This window comes from Pagrus major, chromosome 22 (assembly GCF_040436345.1).
Source record: "Pagrus major chromosome 22, Pma_NU_1.0".
In the NCBI taxonomy this organism is placed as follows: Eukaryota; Metazoa; Chordata; class Actinopteri; order Spariformes; family Sparidae; genus Pagrus; species Pagrus major.
Genome location: NC_133236.1, coordinates 6448018 through 6467047, shown reverse-complemented (window position 1 = coordinate 6467047; position 19030 = coordinate 6448018). Strand labels below are relative to the sequence as shown.

The window sequence follows — 19030 nt, the reverse complement described above, 5'->3', positions numbered from 1 at the left end:
TCGTACGTACCGTGACGTGTTCACCGTCATCACGTCAAGTCTGCGACTGCGTGAGATGCAAATATCAGCCGCTCTTAGACAGCCTGCAGACTGAAATAATAAAGCGCACTTTTTACCAGTACCTCTACAGTCTGAATATTGCTGTATTATGATGTGGCTGAGTATTATTTCTAGCCTTCTTCTTCATCTTCTTTTTTTTTATTTCTTCTTCTGGGGTTTTAATGGCGAATTGCAAACCAGGTTATAGATGCACTACCGCCACCTACTGGACTGGAGTGTGGACCGGTCCACGCTGCCTCCATTAGCAGAATGTTATGCTGTCCAGTGCTGAAATGAATAACTTTCTTTCTTCATGTCTGTTGCAGTCTGTCAGAACATGACCGGCAGTATCCGGTTTAATACAGTGTGAACAGAAGGGTGCTCGCCTATTAGGGTTTGATTTAAACTTGTATATCCTATTCTCAGACGAGTAAGGACCATTTCGTTCTTTGGGCTCCAGCTTCATATTCCACCAACACCATTTCTTAAATCACAGCATTCGTGGCAGATTTAGCACATGTACACTTCTATACACAACTCTACTTAATGTGACTTATATCCCACAATATGAAACCATCGAAAATACAATTATAGACCTCACCAAACCTCTTCTTACCTCTTTTCTTCATCCTTCACCTGATTGTCTGCACTGACAAGGACCTCAGTGCAGAGGCACATGCTGGGCAGATAGTTGTAGAAGCGTCAAGGTACTTAGGTTATAGGGGTCCAAATTGGGGACAAAGGGCAATTGCATCAGTAATGAAAGAAGATGTATTAAAGGAATGACAGAAGAAAAGAAGAAAGAAGAAATGACAAGATGAGAAGAGGAGAAAAAGGGCAGAAAACAAGACAAAACAAAACAAATTCTAAAGAACAGATGGAATATTAAAGATTAGAAGAAATAAAAAAAAAACAAGAGAACATGTTAGGGAAGATGAGATTAGGTTGTGAAACAAAGAATTGAGACATAAAGACATGTGAAGAGACGAAGAGAAGAGGACAGAAGGGGCAGCAGGGACTTTTGATCTTCTCCTGCAAAAGGTATGGATTACATGTTATTATCAGATCGTTTGACCTCTGTGCCTGACAACCATCACTGTCTTGTATTGGTCTAAGGGAAAGGAAAGGACAGGAAAGGAAAGGAAAGGAAAGGAAAGGAAAAGAAAAGAAGGAGAGGTGCTGGGAGGGCAGAAAGACTTCTGGATTATCTCATTTTAAAGGTAAATATCAACTCATTTAATAATATTGTCAGAACATATTTAGTGTGCATCTGTTAGTCATTCAACTAGATAACCTCACTTGCTCAATAATATCATCAAAGTATACCTGCGAAATAAAGTGACTGAACCTGATTGCAGAAAGATGAATTCAAACTAAACTTTCATCTATATGTAATAACCTGAGACAGACTGCTCCTAAAGTGGCTTTTATTGTTCCTTGCAGCTGACCAATGTTAGGAGAACCCTGAACTAGCTACAACTTCAGAAAAACCCCAAAAAGTGAAACACGTCTCTCTACAATGACTTTTGTCACAATAAAGCAGGAAACAAGTGTTTGTTCAAATAAAAAGTCAAAACAGGAGGAAATGTCTCAGTTTGGTTTATAAGGTTTATGTTTCACCTACCGGTGACCTTTGTAATGGCTTTTGAGTGTTGGAAAATCAAAAGGGTCCGTCTTTTTATTCTAATGTACTAATGTATTCCATCGAGTTCCACTATATTTAGGGGGCAGCAGACATTTCTATGGCTGATATCTGGAAAAACTCTGCTACTAACACCAAAAAAAAACTAAAGAGAACTATGAATTTTTGATTTTGGGGTGAACTGTCCCTTTAACTCTGGCACAGAAAAGCCCAAAACGTGTGTTGTTGTTGTACTCTGGGCTGCACATCTGGAGTGTTGCATGAACTTGCTGACTATTGAGATGTGATGGTGACTGGTGTTTGGATTTGCAAAAATATTGTTTCGTCAGTAGAGGGCAGTGTACAACAGAAACAAACCATAAACTGGATTATCTCTCTCTCTCTCTCACACACACACACACACACACACACACAGTTCAGAAGGATGTTTTCCGCAGTGGGCAGGTCTTTGTTCTCCTCTGTTCACCTGTGAATCTGTCACCTCTGATTGTTTTTGTTGTATTCTGTGAAAGTTCCTAATAGAGTCAGTCAGTATGAAGAATGGACACAGTCATTTAAGTGAGTATTTATGCAGCACTTTTCAAAAACAAGCACAAAGTTCTTCACAATAAGAGACAACAATCAAATAAAAGGCATGCAGAAAAAAAAACACTAATCTGTCTTAATTTCAAGTTAGTTTTAAAGCATACGCATTGAAGCATAATTCAATCATGTTTAAAAGTAATTGTTTAATAAATCAATCCTTGTTGATGTAATCCAGCCTTAGATTTATATAGCCGATGGGTGGCTCTGTTGTATTTTAACCTATGGTTGGAGTGCGGACAGAAGTTATCTATCATCCTCTTATACAAAAGTGCAATATCGCAATCACATGACAGTGTCGGAGGCTGCTGTGATCCACACTAAAGGATGAGGAGGAGGAGGAGGAGGAGTCTGCTGTGATCACTTCCTTCCAGATGAGCCAGGATGTGCAGGCTTCATCACAGGAGGATACCGTTATCAGGCAGAGACTGTCTGGAGACATGCCACAGAGGGTTTCTGACCATGTGTAGTGTCATGTATCGTTACATGTGACATGAGACAGCACTCCTGCTTTACCAGACTTTGGTCTTGGTGTTTTCTCCTTTTGTCCTGTAACCGGACTGGCGTTTTTTCCTGCGGTTACATGTAGCCCAGTCACACAGAATGTGGTACAGAAGTTACTGTGAAGATGGATACGAAGCTAATAAATCAGGTGAGACGTCCGTAAGATAACCGGGTGGGAAGAGAAGATGAAGCCTAGGATGCGAGTGAAGCTAGCTGTTTAAAAGGCCAGGAGCAGCTGTGCTCCGCGGCTAGCGCAGAGCAGCATATGACGCTTCTGTATGCTAAGGCTACATGGACAAACACAGTGTCCCTGAGCGGGGACAGTGTCTGTTAATGAGCTGTCCCTCGTCCTGAGCTGTGGTGCAGCCAGTGTGTCAGCTCAGTACTGTTAGCGTCAAACTGAACACGGTGACCAGAGCATCCACAGCGACGGGACCGCTTCTTCTTCTATTAGTTTAATGGCGGGTTGCTACCATAAGTTTTACGGTGCACAGCGCCACCTACTGTACCGGAGTATGTAGCAACTGAAATGACTGAAGGTGAGAATTAATTTAACCAAACGAGTTTATGATCAGCATAGGCTGTGATGTGTTTGAAATCAATATAAAATATAATATTTATTTATTTGTAATTACTATCTAAATACAGGCTATGTAAAATCTGAAAATCATCATATTAATATGAATCATTCCATGTCAACTCGCACAGAATTTGACTTCATGTCATCGATTTTCTCGAATAACAAAAATGTAAAAACTTATATTAAATTCATGGAACCTTGCAGATTGTTTGTATGTGTGTAACTTGTCAGGATAATTTGTAAAATTTATTCATTTAAATAGTTGTTGCAGAATGTTTTAAGTAATTTAAATTGATAACAATAAATACTGTTTAATCCCAACAAAGAAACTGTCACCGTCAAAAATGAATATCTTTACTACTTTTTGCATCAAAATGTTGTTTCTTAGTATTATTTTAGTTCTGTCGCATCTAGAAAATATGTGGCCGTGCGTAGAAAAATGAGTGCCACAGCTTTTGCTCAGTATATTTAGGTTCAGAGCTGAAACCCGCTTTTAAAGATAGTTTTACTTACTGTATATCATCTGAAGGTGTATTTTAATTTTCTTTGAGACTTTTTTATGTGAAGAGTGTTAATATTTGTTGCATTTATTAATTCACAATCATTTCTGACATCATCAACCCAGCCAAAAAGCACTTTTCCATAAGTGAAGCCTTCTTTTAGCCTAATTAGCCTAAAGAATGAAAGATTATTAGTTGGGTTAAAAACTGATTTAGTATTAGTTTGATTACTGTAAATCCAACTAATGTAAACAACTGTTCAACAACTGAATACATGTTACAAATGATCCTTAGGGTTTCTTGGATGTTCAGGGCATATTTCAACCCAATCCAGTTAAAAATAAGCACTTGTTGAGGCTGAGAATTCACATTCAAAGAATCACAAAAATTATATACACTGCCAGGCAAACAAAAAGGTCACACACTTAGCTTTGATTATGGCACGCATTCGCTGTGGCATCATTTTGACAAGCTTATGCAATGTCATAACATTTATTTCCATCCAGAGTTGCATTCATTTTTTGCCAAGATCTTGTATTGATGATGGGAGAGTCGGGCCGCTGCGTAGAGTCTTCTCCAGCACATTCCGAAGATTCTCAATGAGGTTAAGGTCTGGAATGACCCTTTAAATGTAATCAAATGTATTACACTTTTATATTGTGACCTACATCACAGAAAACTCATGGCAAAACAAAAGCTCCAATGACTAAGTTATAAACTATATGTTTTTAATAACCTTTCCCTTTAGTCATTCATTTGGAGAGCAGGGTTTTGTTAACTGATAGATGGTGGAAATAATTTAGTATATGGTAACAAACTAGCGGAGGCAATAACTGAAAGAATTACGGTTGCTGGCTGTTGAAAAGCTCATACTAGACTGAATTGATGGCTTTGATTGAAGTTGCATCTGAAGGAGAATTCTAAGTGCTGTAGCGTAGGCAACTGGACTTGTTCCAGTCTCTTGGAGACGTTTCACCTCTCATCCAAGAGGCTTCTTCACTTCTAACTAACTGGAGGGGAGTTGCCAAAAAAAAGCCTGCAACTCCCCTCTAGTTAGTCAGAACTGGAGTTTTTTGTACAGAAGAGAATCTTGCTGACTTACATAAGGTGTTGTAGTTTTTTATCTGTACTGGACATTTGCTTTGCTGTTCTTAGGTAGAGTACAAACTTATTCTACTCTGTGTGGGTCAGTCAATCAAACATTAGTGAGCAGCCCATCTGATAATCTTGTGTTTTGCAACTGAATGACTTGTTTGACAGAAAGCCTTTTAAAAATTGTTTTTCAGGCTCCAAAAGTGGTGATTCTCCAGGATGGGTCCCTGGCCACGAATCAGCCTGGCAGTCCAACCCCCTTGGCTCTGGGAACAGTATCTCACGTGGGCACCGATCCAGCTCAGTGTCTGACAGTTGTGACACTGGCATCGGCACGTACTGCTCTGACAGTGTGGAAGGTAGGGTGCCCTGGCTATTTATTCTGCATTGTTTGTCATTTTCAAGAAGGGAAACCAGCAGGACTTCATCAATTAAATGAAGATGAGAATGTGGTGAATTTAAACAGGGACCTTTCAACCACCTTTTCCAACCTTTGTGTCACTACAATGTTGGTAGTATATGTAAATGAACAATGGTAAACTTCTCTCCACAGTGCTCTCCTGACCTGGTCAGAGCTAGGCAGTGGGCAATGGTGCAAAACATGATTCTTGACAAATAAGTTGGGGTGCACTGTTAGACAGCCAATGGCAAACCCCCTACTAAATACCAAACTGGCACAAGGGAGAAGAAACCTCACTGTACCTCAGGAAATGACTCCTGTGTGGAGCTGATTTGAGAGTTGGACACTGTAGTCACCCCAGGTAGTTTAGAAATAACTTAATGTACTTTAAGGCAGTTGCATTGTTGTCATTCAATGTGACTCTACCAAACACAATAATGCTCACCAATATGCATGTGGTAATGTTGATGATGATGTCTGACATGATTCTTAAAAATTCACATTGGTCTCTTTTGCCTGTATTTCTTCCTACAGAGGACTCCAGTTCCAGTACCATACCTTTGTCTTCCCAGCCACTGTCCCGGCATCACTTGGGCAGGGATGATGATGGCATCCCCATTGTCCATGTGATGCCATCCCCATCCTCCTCACCCTACACCAGTTTTAGAATGCCAGCCTCACCCAGCAGTACAAGTCGCTGGAGCAGGTCTTGCCAACTGCTCCCACCAGCCACGTCTCCCCTGGGTGCACCAAGCTGTCTGGACATGAAGGATCATAAGCCCATCCGGAGATCGTCCTCTCTCACCAAGTTGTCATCTGGGGCTGATAAGAGCTTCAGTCGGACATCAGGCAGTCAGTACAACCCAGATGGTCAAGGCTCCCTGGACAGAAGTCTGCGATATGGGTATAGAAAGGAACCCCTTGGTTCAAACCTGGACCTTTATTTACCTTTATCTTCCTCCTTGCTCTGCTACAGCTTGCTGCAGCGCTCACCAGGTTCCGGCCCCTGCTACCGGTACAACCATGGTAGTAGATCCACTGGTTTGGAAACAGACCTGTCACCTTCCTCAGCTCTGTCCTCACCTGTAAAACACAACAGTTTGGACATGAACTACAATGCTTTACCAGATGCTCAACCAGGTCGGGGAGCGGGAAAGGTTTATAGCCCGAGCTTACCCAAAAAAACCGACCTCCCTCTGGGTCATCAGACTGATAGAGGCTCCCCAATCCAGACTGCAATTCGCACCCAGATGTGGCTGACTGAGCAGATGGAGTACAGGCCCAAAGTAGAGTGTGGAATTAAACTTGATCAGATCAACACTTCTACTGCAACAGATGGCTGTGGTGCAGATAGGCTGTCGCCATGGCAACAGGGACATCAGCAGAAACCAGGGCCTAACCAGGTAAGAGGAGTATTATAATAATTATGTAAGAAAAGGTATTTCCAAAAAATTCCATGTTTACCATGCAATTCACCTGAATTGAACAATGATGAATGAACAAGGCTAGGCACAGCTGTTGACTGCTCTTCAACATTAAAATTAACCTTGGTTCCCCAGTTAAAACTACTTCCCTGCGTTTAGGGCTTTAGTACCATATTACAAACAAACGGGGATATTGCAACCAAAATCGATCGATAGAACTCAAGAGGGACTAGCATAGTTTTTTTTTAACTTGAATGTTGGGACTAAAGCTAAACTTAAAGCCACTGAGGGGCTACATAGACAATTTAAGCCCTCAACGTAGCATTGCTTACATTAGTGTTTTACTTTAGTGTCAAGTGAAAATAACAGTTCAGCTTCTTCATCTTGTGTTTCTGATGGAATATACATTTATTATTTATTTTATTTTATTTATTATTAATTTATTGCTTTCCGTTAATTGTCTCTAATGAGGTACTCCGATGAGTTTGTCTGAGTTTAGTAGCAGAAAATTACAGGTCATTCAGGGTTTAAATTCCTGAAGACGTGCCTGAAGTTAAGATAACTGATTGGTTTCATTTGGCTTCATTGGTAAGTATAATTGGATATCATCTGCATAACAATGAACATTTAGAGGGTTTGCCATTCATAACATTTCAGGCCTGTACTATTAATGTATATCACTCACTCATTTCTAAATGTGTGATATCTTGTTGATTCATACATGTGATATTTGGTATCCTTTAGATGTTGAGAGCGCCACCTTTTTGAATCTGTTAACCCCCTTATAACATTCTGTGTTAATAATTAAATACGCATTTAAGATAAATGAAAGTTTGGTAAGTTAGAGGAACAGAGGGTAGGAGTGACATGTCGCATCTCACACTGTCAAGACTCCTTAAAACAAGGGATGAAATTCAGCTCCCCCTCTTAACCTCTGGACACAACTCAGAACACCATTGAGGCCCCTGCTAATTTAATGAGTCTACACAGGATGTGAATCCTACATTATGCACTGTATGTGTTCAATTGTGCATGTTTGTGTGTGTTTCCAGATGCTGATGGGGACTTCACTTTCAGTCAACACTCTGGTGAAGGTTAAAGAGGGGCTGCTTGGACAGAGAGAACTGGAAATAGATAGGTACTGCAGGACACACTCAAAAACACTTGCCCTGACACTTCCTCCAGCTATATTGTGCACTACCTGAACAATCACTTTCCACTCACTTTTTTGTAAATATCTTATTTATTTCTTTTTCTTTTTCTATTTAACTTTATGCGTATTTGTCTGATTCTTTTTTCTGTACTTGTTGCATCTTGAGCTGTTGTAACAAGTGAATTTCCCTGCTGTGGGATAAATAAAGCCTATCTAATCTAATCTAACATATCTCTGTGCTGGTCAACACTGAACTTGTGCATTTTATTGATGGCAATTTAAATGCACAGAGATACCATGACGAGATCCTCAGGCTTGTTGTCGTGCCATTCATACGCTGCTATCACCTAATGATGCAGAATCACATTACACTGCCCCATGTTGCAAGAATCTGTACACACTTCATGGCCGTAAACATCCCAGTTGTTGCATGGCCTGCATATTCACCAGACATGTCACCCATTTATTGGGATGCTCTGGTGCTCTGGACCCCGAGCTCTAATCATTTCAACTACTTCCTTCTGTTGAACAGGAAAATGTTTGAACCCGTTAATGCATATGGCTATATTTTTACGTGCTTTGCTGCGTTTTGCGGGCCCTCGTGTTTGCCTTTGCTGCTTTGACTAGTTCATTCTACTGTCATTAACATGTAAAGCCATTGTATAATGCTATCAACAAAGACAAAAAAGAGCTTTGTGATTAAACTGTATTTACAGATGACAATGTTTCTAAGCAGGAGGGATTCTGTGTTTCAGACAAAAACAGCAGATTTTGCAGCTCCACGCCCGGATCAGAGAGAATGAGCTCAGAGCACAGCAGGTTCTGCAGAGCCAGAGAGGATGGCTTGACGACCCCCACATTCTAAATACCAAGGTGACAACTTGCCACGTCTATGTCATAAGTGAGCATCCAATTCATAATTTGATCATAGCTTCAAATATTTATATAAGTTCTGGTTGTCCAACAGGAATCAGCGAATAAAACACCAAGCAAACACCCATCTGATGAAGAACTTGGCAGGAAGCTAGCAGTGGCTGAACTGGAAGTACTCCAGTTGAATGAGTTCTTCAAACAAACCACACAAAAATATGCAGAAGACATCAGAAAACTGGAGGAAAAGGTACAGCAAATTACCAAGACAGAATTCACAATCGTTAATACAAAGAAGGTTTAGAAAATATGGTGAGCAGAGTAACTATTCCATGTGATTCTTAAAATAACGTCAAGAGCACAAATACAGGCCACATGTACCATTTGAACAGAAATCAATCAAGATTTTATAAATTAGTTATTTTTTGTACCTAACATGATAACTGATGTGAACTGATTAATGTATGAGTGGTTTATTTTATAACCATGCTTTTTTATAATGTGCAAATGAGTTAAATGCATTCAGCATTTTATTATGAAAGCCAGTTATGTGAGGTGTTTTTTGTCAACAGATAAAGACACGGGATCGCTACATCAGCAGTTTGAAAAAGAAGTGTCAGAGAGAGAGTGAACAGAACCAAGAGAAACAGCAACGCATAGAGACACTGGAGAAATACCTTTCAGACCTACCGACGCTGGACGAGGTACAGGCCCAGTCCTGGCAGGTACACACAAATGTAAACCTATACGCACAGAGTCTATTTTAGACAGGACCCGCTGCCTCAATTTGCACAGAGCAGATCGAGCCAGACAGGAAGTCAGACAGCAGAATGGCAGAGTGCATCCGGTCAGTTAAAAATAAAACAATGTATGCCAACATGGGATTTACAGCACAACAAAGTCGGAAATAATCACAATAAACACACTTTAAACACAAATAACTAAATGATATATGATCTACGTAGCCTACTGAAGCACAAAAATCAGTCTTGCAGGGAAATAAGAGTGTAGTCACAGTCTGCACTGGCAAGTGTATGTAGCTGTGTCATTATGGATGCAGATGGAGGAACATTAGATCTCACAGCCTCTGCTGATGAATGTCTGTAGAGTTTGTACTGAAGAGTGACTGTAGCTGTGGCCTGCGTGGGAGCAGGAAGAGAGAGAGGGAAGACATGCACATCAAAGGTCCTGTCATTTCTGCTGTCTCTGTCCTCGTCCCAGCTGAGTGCTTGTTGAAAAAACAAATACAAATGGGCAACCTACACACAAGCCCGGAATGTTGAACTCAGACTGCTCACTTACTTTCTCCACTTGCACAATGTAGTGTGACCTATATCTGCTTTACGAATCCATATATTAGTTATATTATCTCACTGCTTTTTCATTTGTAACTTAGTTAAAATACTTCACTTTTCACAGTTCACTTTGTATGTTGTATGTATGTTGGTAATAGTTTACCAATTTTTTTTGTATATAGGGTTTTAAGAATATTTGTTCATTTGGTAGATGTTTTCAACTGGCGAGGTTAGCCTATCAGCTAGCCTAGCTGGCCTCCTAAAAAGCTCTGCATATACACATAATAGTACAACCAGTCATCCAGCTCTCTGATTTGTGATTTCAATCCATTATCCAGCAATGAAGTCGGAGTTTAACCGCTCGCTTTCACAAGACAGCTCTTTGAAGCACCAAGTGTAAAAAGCTAGCTAAGTTATTGATCTGTACAATCTAAGTCTATAGTTATCTCTGTGCTTTTTCATCTGTAACTCAGTTAAAATACTTTTTTTAAATAAATGCAAGTCTGGATGGAAATAAATGTTGTGACATTGCATAAGCTTATCAATGTGATGCCACGGTGAATATGTGCCGTAATCAAAGCTAAAGGCAGTCCAACGAAATATTAGAGTGTGACTTTTTTTAAGGCTGGGCAACGGGAAGCCAGCTAGGCTAGCTGACAGGCTAAACTCGCTGGTTAAATCTTATCTATCTATCTATCTTAATGATCAAAAATGTTAAAAACACTATGTACGGGTTAAGCTGGCAATGGAGGGATAAGAACGTGCAGTACGTAAGGTGGATATACGTGACAGTACATTGTGCAAGTGGAGACTGCCTCACCTCACCAAAAATATCACTTCTTCACCATGCTAACAACACAGATTAGCCATGGCTAACAGCAGCTAGCTTGCCTCGTCTTCTTTGGAAAGTGGTTCCTCCTCCTCTTGTCACAAACACGAGTTGACTGCACTAACAGGACAACAACACAACCTGACTTTATACACAAAAAAGCATCTCTCTCTCTCTCTCTCTCTCTCTCTCTCTCTCACACACACACACACATATATACACACATTTTTATTTATATTTTGATCATGTGTTTGTTGGTTTCATTGGTTGTTTCTTTTTTTACATGTGTGATCGCTTGTATAGACCTGGTAAAGACTGTTGGGCCAATATATTTGTTTGAGTAATGTGTGTAAAATTTGAAGATGATCATGCATCGTTTGCAATGCTGAATTAGTTAATAAATATCTTTTGCACATCAATGGTAATACACTTGCATGGTGTTTGTGCACTGTTTGGACAAAGCAGTGTTCAGTTCTAGTGACCACACTGTGTACCATTGTGTGTGCTCAGCAGGAGGAGGTACAGCAGAAAGCCAAGGATCTGGAGATAACAGTATCTCGGTTACAGAAGAGCCTCGAGGACGGATATGCTCTGATGAAGGAGAAAAACATCAAGATTGAGATACAGTCTAAGAGAGAGAAGGAGCTGATTGCATCTGTACACAGGTACAAAATCAACTAATGCCTGCCATGACACACAGCTGCTGTTAGCTTGTTTTAAGATATATTCACAAAGTAAACTTTCACCTTGTGTTATTCATCCTAATTTGACTTCTGGAGTGCTGCTCAAACAGCCAGTGTACAATCTGTAGCAGTGTACAAGCCAACCATGTCCTGCACCGTGCACCTAAGCTGTTTTAGTGTGATAGCTGGGATTGATCTCTTTGTTATTTATCTGTTGTTTCCTTCCTCAATCTCTGTACATGTATGACATCATAAAGCCTAAACAGTTTTTTGCTGAAATTGAAACATTTTTAACTCACAAGGTTGCATCTTCACCTTAATTTGTGCCACCCAGAGTGAATAGGTGTCCTCTGGTGTCTTTGCTTTAACTGAGTATTTAGTTGGGCTGCCTCTTAATGTTGCTTTGCATTCAGTCTGAACAAACAAACAAACAAAATGTCCTAACCAGGACCGTAGCTACCATTTTTTCTGATATCTTATATTTGGTAAGTCGAAAATTGATGCATAGATCTATACTATTAGACTTCAAAATTGTCTCGATGGATGAGTGGGGGTGGGGGCCATGACCTCAGTAGTTCTATAATCCTGGCTACGGTTCTGGGCATGACTGCTGCTAATATGGTCGTACGTCTTGCTCTGTGTTAAGTACTTGTCGTGTGTGTCTCTCTCTTCTTGACTACATGTCTCATCTTGGTAAAGCCTGCAGAAGAAGGTGCAGCAGTGTTTGGATGATGGGGTGAGGTCACCGATGCAAGACCTGAAGCAGCTTGAGGTGGAAAACGCTAAACTTCTGGAGCAGCAAGACCACAGCAGCAGGGTAGCATCCTAAACATACACATGCACAAATGCATGCACACAAATACTCAGATAAAGTCAAAAACCCATTAACATGTTATTTCTGTTTTCCACCAGCTGATTGAGCATCAAAGAGAACAGATTGAGAGACTGACCTCGCAACTAACGGTACGGTAATGAGCATTTCCACACACTAAGGAAGGTTCTCCACCATGGGGTCATATTCTTGAAAATCGAATAAGAAAGAGTGCTTTATTCAATTTGCATAGCCAGACCACAGCATCGCCACTGTGTCAGTGGGTAGATCTGCCGAAAACAAAGGTTGTGATCCTTAGATCCATACGTACAGGCAGAGCCCTCTATTGCGTGTGCGTGGCTGGCCTATCAGGGCTTGGCTACCATAGACGTGTCTCATCTGACAACCCCTTCAACGGTGTAGGAGTGGCAGGTTGTGTGCCATACTTTTGTTCAATCGCACACAGTTCCATATTGCAATTAAGCAAAGTGACTAATAGCTGGAAAGCAATCAGCCACTTCAGTAGACTCCTATGTAATGAGACCTAGTCTACTCAAAAGTATGCCAACCCTCAATAATGACCTAGCAACACACACACCACACACACATAGGAATTGGCTTTACATGTAGAGAGGAAAGCAAGAGAGACGGGAAAGAGCTAATAATTGGAGTGCAGTGAGGAGGAGGAAACTACCGTGGAGAGACGCAGTACTCGCCTTTCTATCACTTGGTGGCTGGTGAACAAACTCAGGCTCAATCACCTTCCTCTGGTCCTTGTATCAGATAGAAATGTGCCTTATTGTGCACTCACGCAGCGGCAAGCTAACACTTAGATCCACACAGTGGAAAAGCTCAAATCAGCTTGTGATAAGCACAAAGAAAAGCGAACAGCAATCACAATGTTTTACAGTGTAAAACAGCAGCAAATCAGACTTGTCAGTCTACAACACTCACAATAAATGCAGTTTTAAAGCATACAATACATGCTATCAATAACAGTGATAGATAGTATCTGCCCAGACAATAACAAAAGCCTCACTTGGAATCGCACTGGTGGATATTAGCGCGTGTCTGTCTGCCTAGTTAATCCTGCTTGTTTCTTCGGCGTGGATGAATGTCGTTGCCGCTGTAGTGTCCTATAAGCGGAACTGCAGAGTGGTCAGGTGCACTTTTAACCAATGGGAGAAGCGAGTTTTGAATCAGAGAAATGTAACAACCAGGGGCCAAATGTGTAAAACTCTGTGTATATTCAGGTGTAGAAATCTGTGTCCACACAAAACAGGAAGCATGCATACACAGTCCTTTAGTCAGATTTATAAAACCCCACGTACGTCTGGTCCCCAGGGTCATTTCATACATCTCAATCATCCTAAAATTTTACGTCTGACCAACCCCACAATTTACTATGAATGGTTCTAAACACAGCCCGAGTTACCTGGTTTGCTTATAAAGGGCCAGAATTGAGTTTATTGTGAGGAGAAATGTCAGAAGCAAAGAACTGAAGAAGAAGTGTAATTTTACGGATCGTGAACTTGAAGTAATGATTGATCATACTGAAAAATAGTGTTATTTGGAGGCTTATAGGCTGTATATTCTTCCTCTAAAGAATAAATCAGGCTTACCTCTGGCATTTTGTGCTTTGTTAGGCCAACAGTACAAGACTGCAAAAAAAAAGTGGCCTTCTTTATCGACTACAGTCTTATCCACGAGAAAAGGAAGAAAGCCTTGACACTGCACCCAGAGCCTTCCCCCAGGTATCAGTGTTAGAAGTCTTAAGTGTCTCTCAATGTCTTTCTGTCTGTCATGCTGCATTATTAGCTGCAGATTGATGTGTCGAGAGTTCCTACAGGCAGTCAAAGTCTATTTTTTAGACCAGACCCATTTCCACCCACACAAAAACACAAGAACTTTCCACTTACTGGAGGGAATAAGCACCCCATACACTGACATACACAGACTCTTAGTTGTACGAACAACTCCTCTGAAATTATAACCCCCCTCCCTGTCACAGAACAGTCTTTGAATGTTGCCCAGAAGTAAAGTATTTCTTGCTTTAAACATGATTATTGAAGTTTTAAATTTGACCAGATCTATACATTTGAATGCATGTGACTTTAAAAACAGTTTGTCTGTTTCCTATACCCCACATTATGTACTATCCTGATTGCTCTCTTTTGAAGTATGCATAATGCTTGTAAGTGTTGCCCCAAGCTTCCACACAGTAATTTAGATATGGTGATACAAGTGAAGAACACAGAAGGCGCAGTGATTTTTGGTCCAGTATGTGTTTTGTTTTGCCCAGAACGGCAATGCTCTTTGCCAGCTTTGTTCTAACATAACTGATCTGAGTTTTCCAGCAGATTTTGTGGTCTAAAATCACACCCAGAAATTATTTTTCATATACTCCACATTAATATTATCAATCATCATCTGTACTTATCTGTTTATGCTAAACCACTGTTTCAGTTAAACTTTGTGGTGACCTCCTCCAAATTTTACTTTTCTGGACACCATACATATATCATTTATGTACAAAATAAACAATTTTGGACCCTACTACCGACCCCTGTGGGACCCCAACAGTTATGTCTAGGCATGTTGATATGTAATCATCTATTTGTACTGCTGCGTGTTTCCCGTATAGCTTTTCACCCAATATAGCACAACTATATTAATCTATAAAAACCCCTACTACAAACTTCCTATTGTCAATACAACTAGTAATTTCTTCTGTTAACTCCATTAATGCCATTGATGTCGATGTATTTGCTCTAAAACCATAATGACTATTGACCAATCGGTAAGAAAATGTTAACCCTATTCATAGAATAGAATAGAATGCAGACAATAATTACGCAAGATAATGTGGAGCATGGCCACAGACGAGCAGCGGCACTTAAAACCGGGTTCTGAATGGTGTTGTCTGCCTGTCTGCCTTTCTCTCTTCACCTCTGCTCTCTGTGACACAAGGTTTGCATGAGGGTAGGGCTGAGCTCTCCACACACTAATGGGGCATTCAGACTAAACACAAGGCACATTATCTGCCTGTCTAGATTACATACAAAGTCAATGAAAAGACGCAAGTAGACTCAAAATTCACATCTTTCACACATTCGCGTGACGCTGTGTAAATATGAACAGTGGGTTTTGACCCTAAAGTTATACCTTCAAAACAAATGCAGTGCTAGGGATTCCTGGGATGGACTGCGTCTGTTCCCAGGATAGAAAATGCCTAATTTTGGGGAAGAATATGAATCCCTAACCCCTGAATCATTTATTCATCCACTAATATAGAAATATAGGGTCAGTGTTGATCAATGTTATAAATGAGATATGAAAGCATTAAATATGCATTTTAGATGAATGACATGTATCTACTTTGGAATGACATCACAGAAAGTGACCGTTAAATTGTATGTAGCTTATGGGCATACAATTTAATTGTTGCGTCGGAAGTTATTGTAAACAAATATTGTGATTTGGTATATTTTACTTGTTTGAAATAGTAATTGTTTTCCACTTAGTTTTTTGAATTGCTTTGAATGTTGTTTTGTTGTTTTTTTTAAATAAGGTTCACTAATTAATACAGAAAACAACTGTTATAACCCTGAGGGTCTGGTTTTCTGCTGTGTGAGAGAGATGGCATGTTTAAAAGAGAGAAGAAGAGAGAAAGTTACTGGAAACTATAATATGTGCCTTTGTTTCCCCTTGAGAAGCAGCGGCAGGCGGATGAAGGGCTGTTGCATCCTCTATCCCATGTGGAGATACCAGAAGTGGGCCAGCTGCTGAAAGAGATGTCCCTGTGTCTGCTGGACCTCCAGGCTCTCTGCAGCATCCTGGCTCAGAGAGCGCAGGGAAAAGAGCCAAACCTGTCTTTGCTTCTGGGCATGAAATGTATGTGGATAACGCACGCACGCACGCACGCACACACACACACACACACACACACACACACACAGATACATTCTCTATGCAAGGCTTTGGATGTAGGTAATGTTCCTGTTTAAGTAACATATTAACAACACGAAGAGTGAGGAGTTTAATGATATAATTTGATTTCCCTGTGACGTACATGTTTCACATGAATATCAAACACAACTGTGAACTAAATTAACTAATAACAAACCTAATATTTTACGTCAGATATTACAAATAGGTGGCTACAGTCAATTTAAAGTAATGTAATTTAACATTTTTACTATCAGTCAGAATCATGTTGATGGTACAGTGTCTTGAACTGTGTCTCTGTCACTTGTTTCTTCACTATGTAACTCATGGCGTTACATACACTTTTACTTCAACATACAAGTTTCCACAAAGATGCCTATTTATTTAAGGAAACTTTTTTTCCTACTTTAAACTAACTTTAAACTACTGAACAATTATCCAAGAAACTTGGATGGACAATGGGTTTCAGTAACTATCCCAAATTCTGTACCTCAAGTTGACGTCTGTGTGTGCACAGATTGAACGAAAGAGAGACAAGATATTAATAATAAGCAAGCTTTAGAGGTAGGTAGGTTAGTAGGTGTAACCAAGCTAGCGGTTTCCCCCTACCTCCAGTCTTTATGATAAGTTAGGCTAACCACGACCTGACTCCAGCTCTATACTCGACAACACATAGTGCTGTCAATATTCTACTAAACCAAAAACTAGCCTGCAGTAACCAAGCACAATAATTTCACATAATTGATTTAGCATTCCTGAATGTTTGAAGTGACAGTCTGGCTCATTATACCTTATCTTGTGATAACTGTTTCTACTGTGCTGTCTCTGTCCAGCGTTGAGTGTTTCAGTGGAGGAGACTGACTGCAGACTGATGGTGCAAGAAGAACTGAGGTTCAAGCTGCTCGAGGTCAGCGAGCTGAGGAGAGACATCGATAAGCTGAGGAAAAGCATCTCAGACTGCTATGCTCAATGTATGGGTGACAGCTGTGTCTCCCAGTGACACCCAGTACCGTCCAGCTTTGATGGCTTTTTTAGCTTGTTTACTTCTCAACACATGAAGAATAACAACAGTTAGAACAAAAGGTTATAAGGTCAATAATGATGCTGACTTTTCCCAGGGAAGTGTTTTGTGTCACTGCGGCTTGTAGATGACGATGGACGATGTTAATGTTTCAAGTAGTCCAACCACGTTGTTCAGCCTATCCTCATATGGAGTTGTTGGTCCTTACATGTGATGTGGACTCAATGGGATTGCACCAGAGATTGCCCAGAGGGTGCATGTTACACTTCTAGATGTTAAAGGTACATTGTGTAATATATCGAGACTTTAGTGGCATCTAGCGGTGAGGTTGTAGATTGCAACACTCCCTCGCTCACCCCTCTCTTTGCGAAGACGTTGGAGAGGCTCCAGAAGCTACGGTGGCCCTCAGGGACAAGAGACCCATTTTCTAAATATGGACTTGTTCACAACAGCGTCAAGTATTTGTACTAACTCAAGTGATAAGGTAAATATGTGTTTAGTTATTAAGTCCATAAAATTATAGTTTATAACAAAAAAAATTATTAGGATCCTACAAAGAAATGATGGAGCACTGTGAAAAATATCCACAGAATGTATTAACTGGGTGATGAGTGGACTTCTCCTCAGTTTATCTGTCTGTGTCTTTGGCACACAGCTCTAATGTTAGTTATTGCTCCATGTGTCATCTAGGTTTTGTACCATTAGCAGCGGGGTTCATGTATACTATGGTCGGTTGTAATCTTTAACGTTACTCTGACCTGTCCAGCAGAAAGCAGGACACTTCAGCATCAGTCTGCAAACATTTCTCTGCCATCAGAGATTTACATCTGGGAAAGGCAGCTCCAGTGTTTATTCTTGTTTCATGTTGTCGCTTGTCCCGATCTCGTAGAGTGTCCTGGAGTTTTTGTTTCTTCGACAACGATTCACGCTCCTGTATAAGTATGATCATCCATCCTTTATCAGATTGTGGTTTTAAACTTCTCCTAATACAGATCGTTTAGCAGGAAACAGCAGCCATACGCTCTTCTTCTTCTTCATCTTCCAACCAGTGCATTTCGGGCGGCTGCCCACTAAATTTAAAAACGTGAAAGACCCTAACTAGTGCCAGGTTTGTCTGTTGTGGGCTACTGTAGAAACATGGCAGTGCGCCATGGCTCATTCTAAGGAAATGAAAACACAATGACTCTTATTTTCAGGTTATTATAAAGTAATTAAAACATACTCATGAATATTATATTCTATTTCTGCCAAGTCTGTTCTGATAGATGCCACTACATATTACACACTGTACCTTTAAGATAACTGTGAGAAATTAACTAAAATGTCTTACAATAATAGCAATATCGGCTGCCGTTGTGCTGTCACGGTATCTTTTTTGTCATTTTTCACTTTTCAAATGCTTATTGTTTCCAATGACCCCTAAGTAAAGTGAATGCATACAGTATACAATACATCAAGTTCACTATCGAGCTTGAGTTATCTGAAACTAATAAGATTTTTTTTGTCTGCATGATTTGACAGGTTTGTAGTATTTACGTGCTCTAATGAAGTATGACAACCAAAATCAAATAGTTGGTGTGTTCAGTCCAGCTGTTGAAGATTTAACAAGCCACTGGATGGCTTCTTTCTCTGTATATAAAAAATATCCTCTGTTTGA

The 19030-nt window shown here is 40.3% G+C and overlaps 1 protein-coding gene across 4 annotated transcripts; it reads left to right on the top strand.

The window, feature by feature from the left end:
- The first annotated feature begins 2663 nt into the window (after positions 1-2663).
- Positions 2664-19030, top strand: cep85l (centrosomal protein 85, like). Of its 4 annotated transcripts, none has more exons than XM_073493435.1 (13): positions 2787-2915; positions 5134-5298; positions 5874-6742; positions 7816-7901; positions 8672-8789; positions 8884-9036; positions 9359-9511; positions 11424-11575; positions 12293-12410; positions 12506-12556; positions 14051-14158; positions 16121-16298; positions 17186-17444. In XM_073493435.1, exons 1-13 carry the CDS (start codon positions 2867-2869, stop codon positions 17350-17352), a joined length of 2367 nt encoding a protein of 788 aa, XP_073349536.1. In that variant the 5' UTR covers positions 2787-2866; the 3' UTR covers positions 17353-17444. The 4 variants fall into 4 exon arrangements, with proteins under 4 accessions (XP_073349538.1, XP_073349536.1, XP_073349535.1 ...); XM_073493434.1 differs by having other exon boundaries at positions 11421-11575; XM_073493437.1 differs by lacking the exon at positions 14051-14158 and having other exon boundaries at positions 2664-2915; positions 17186-19030.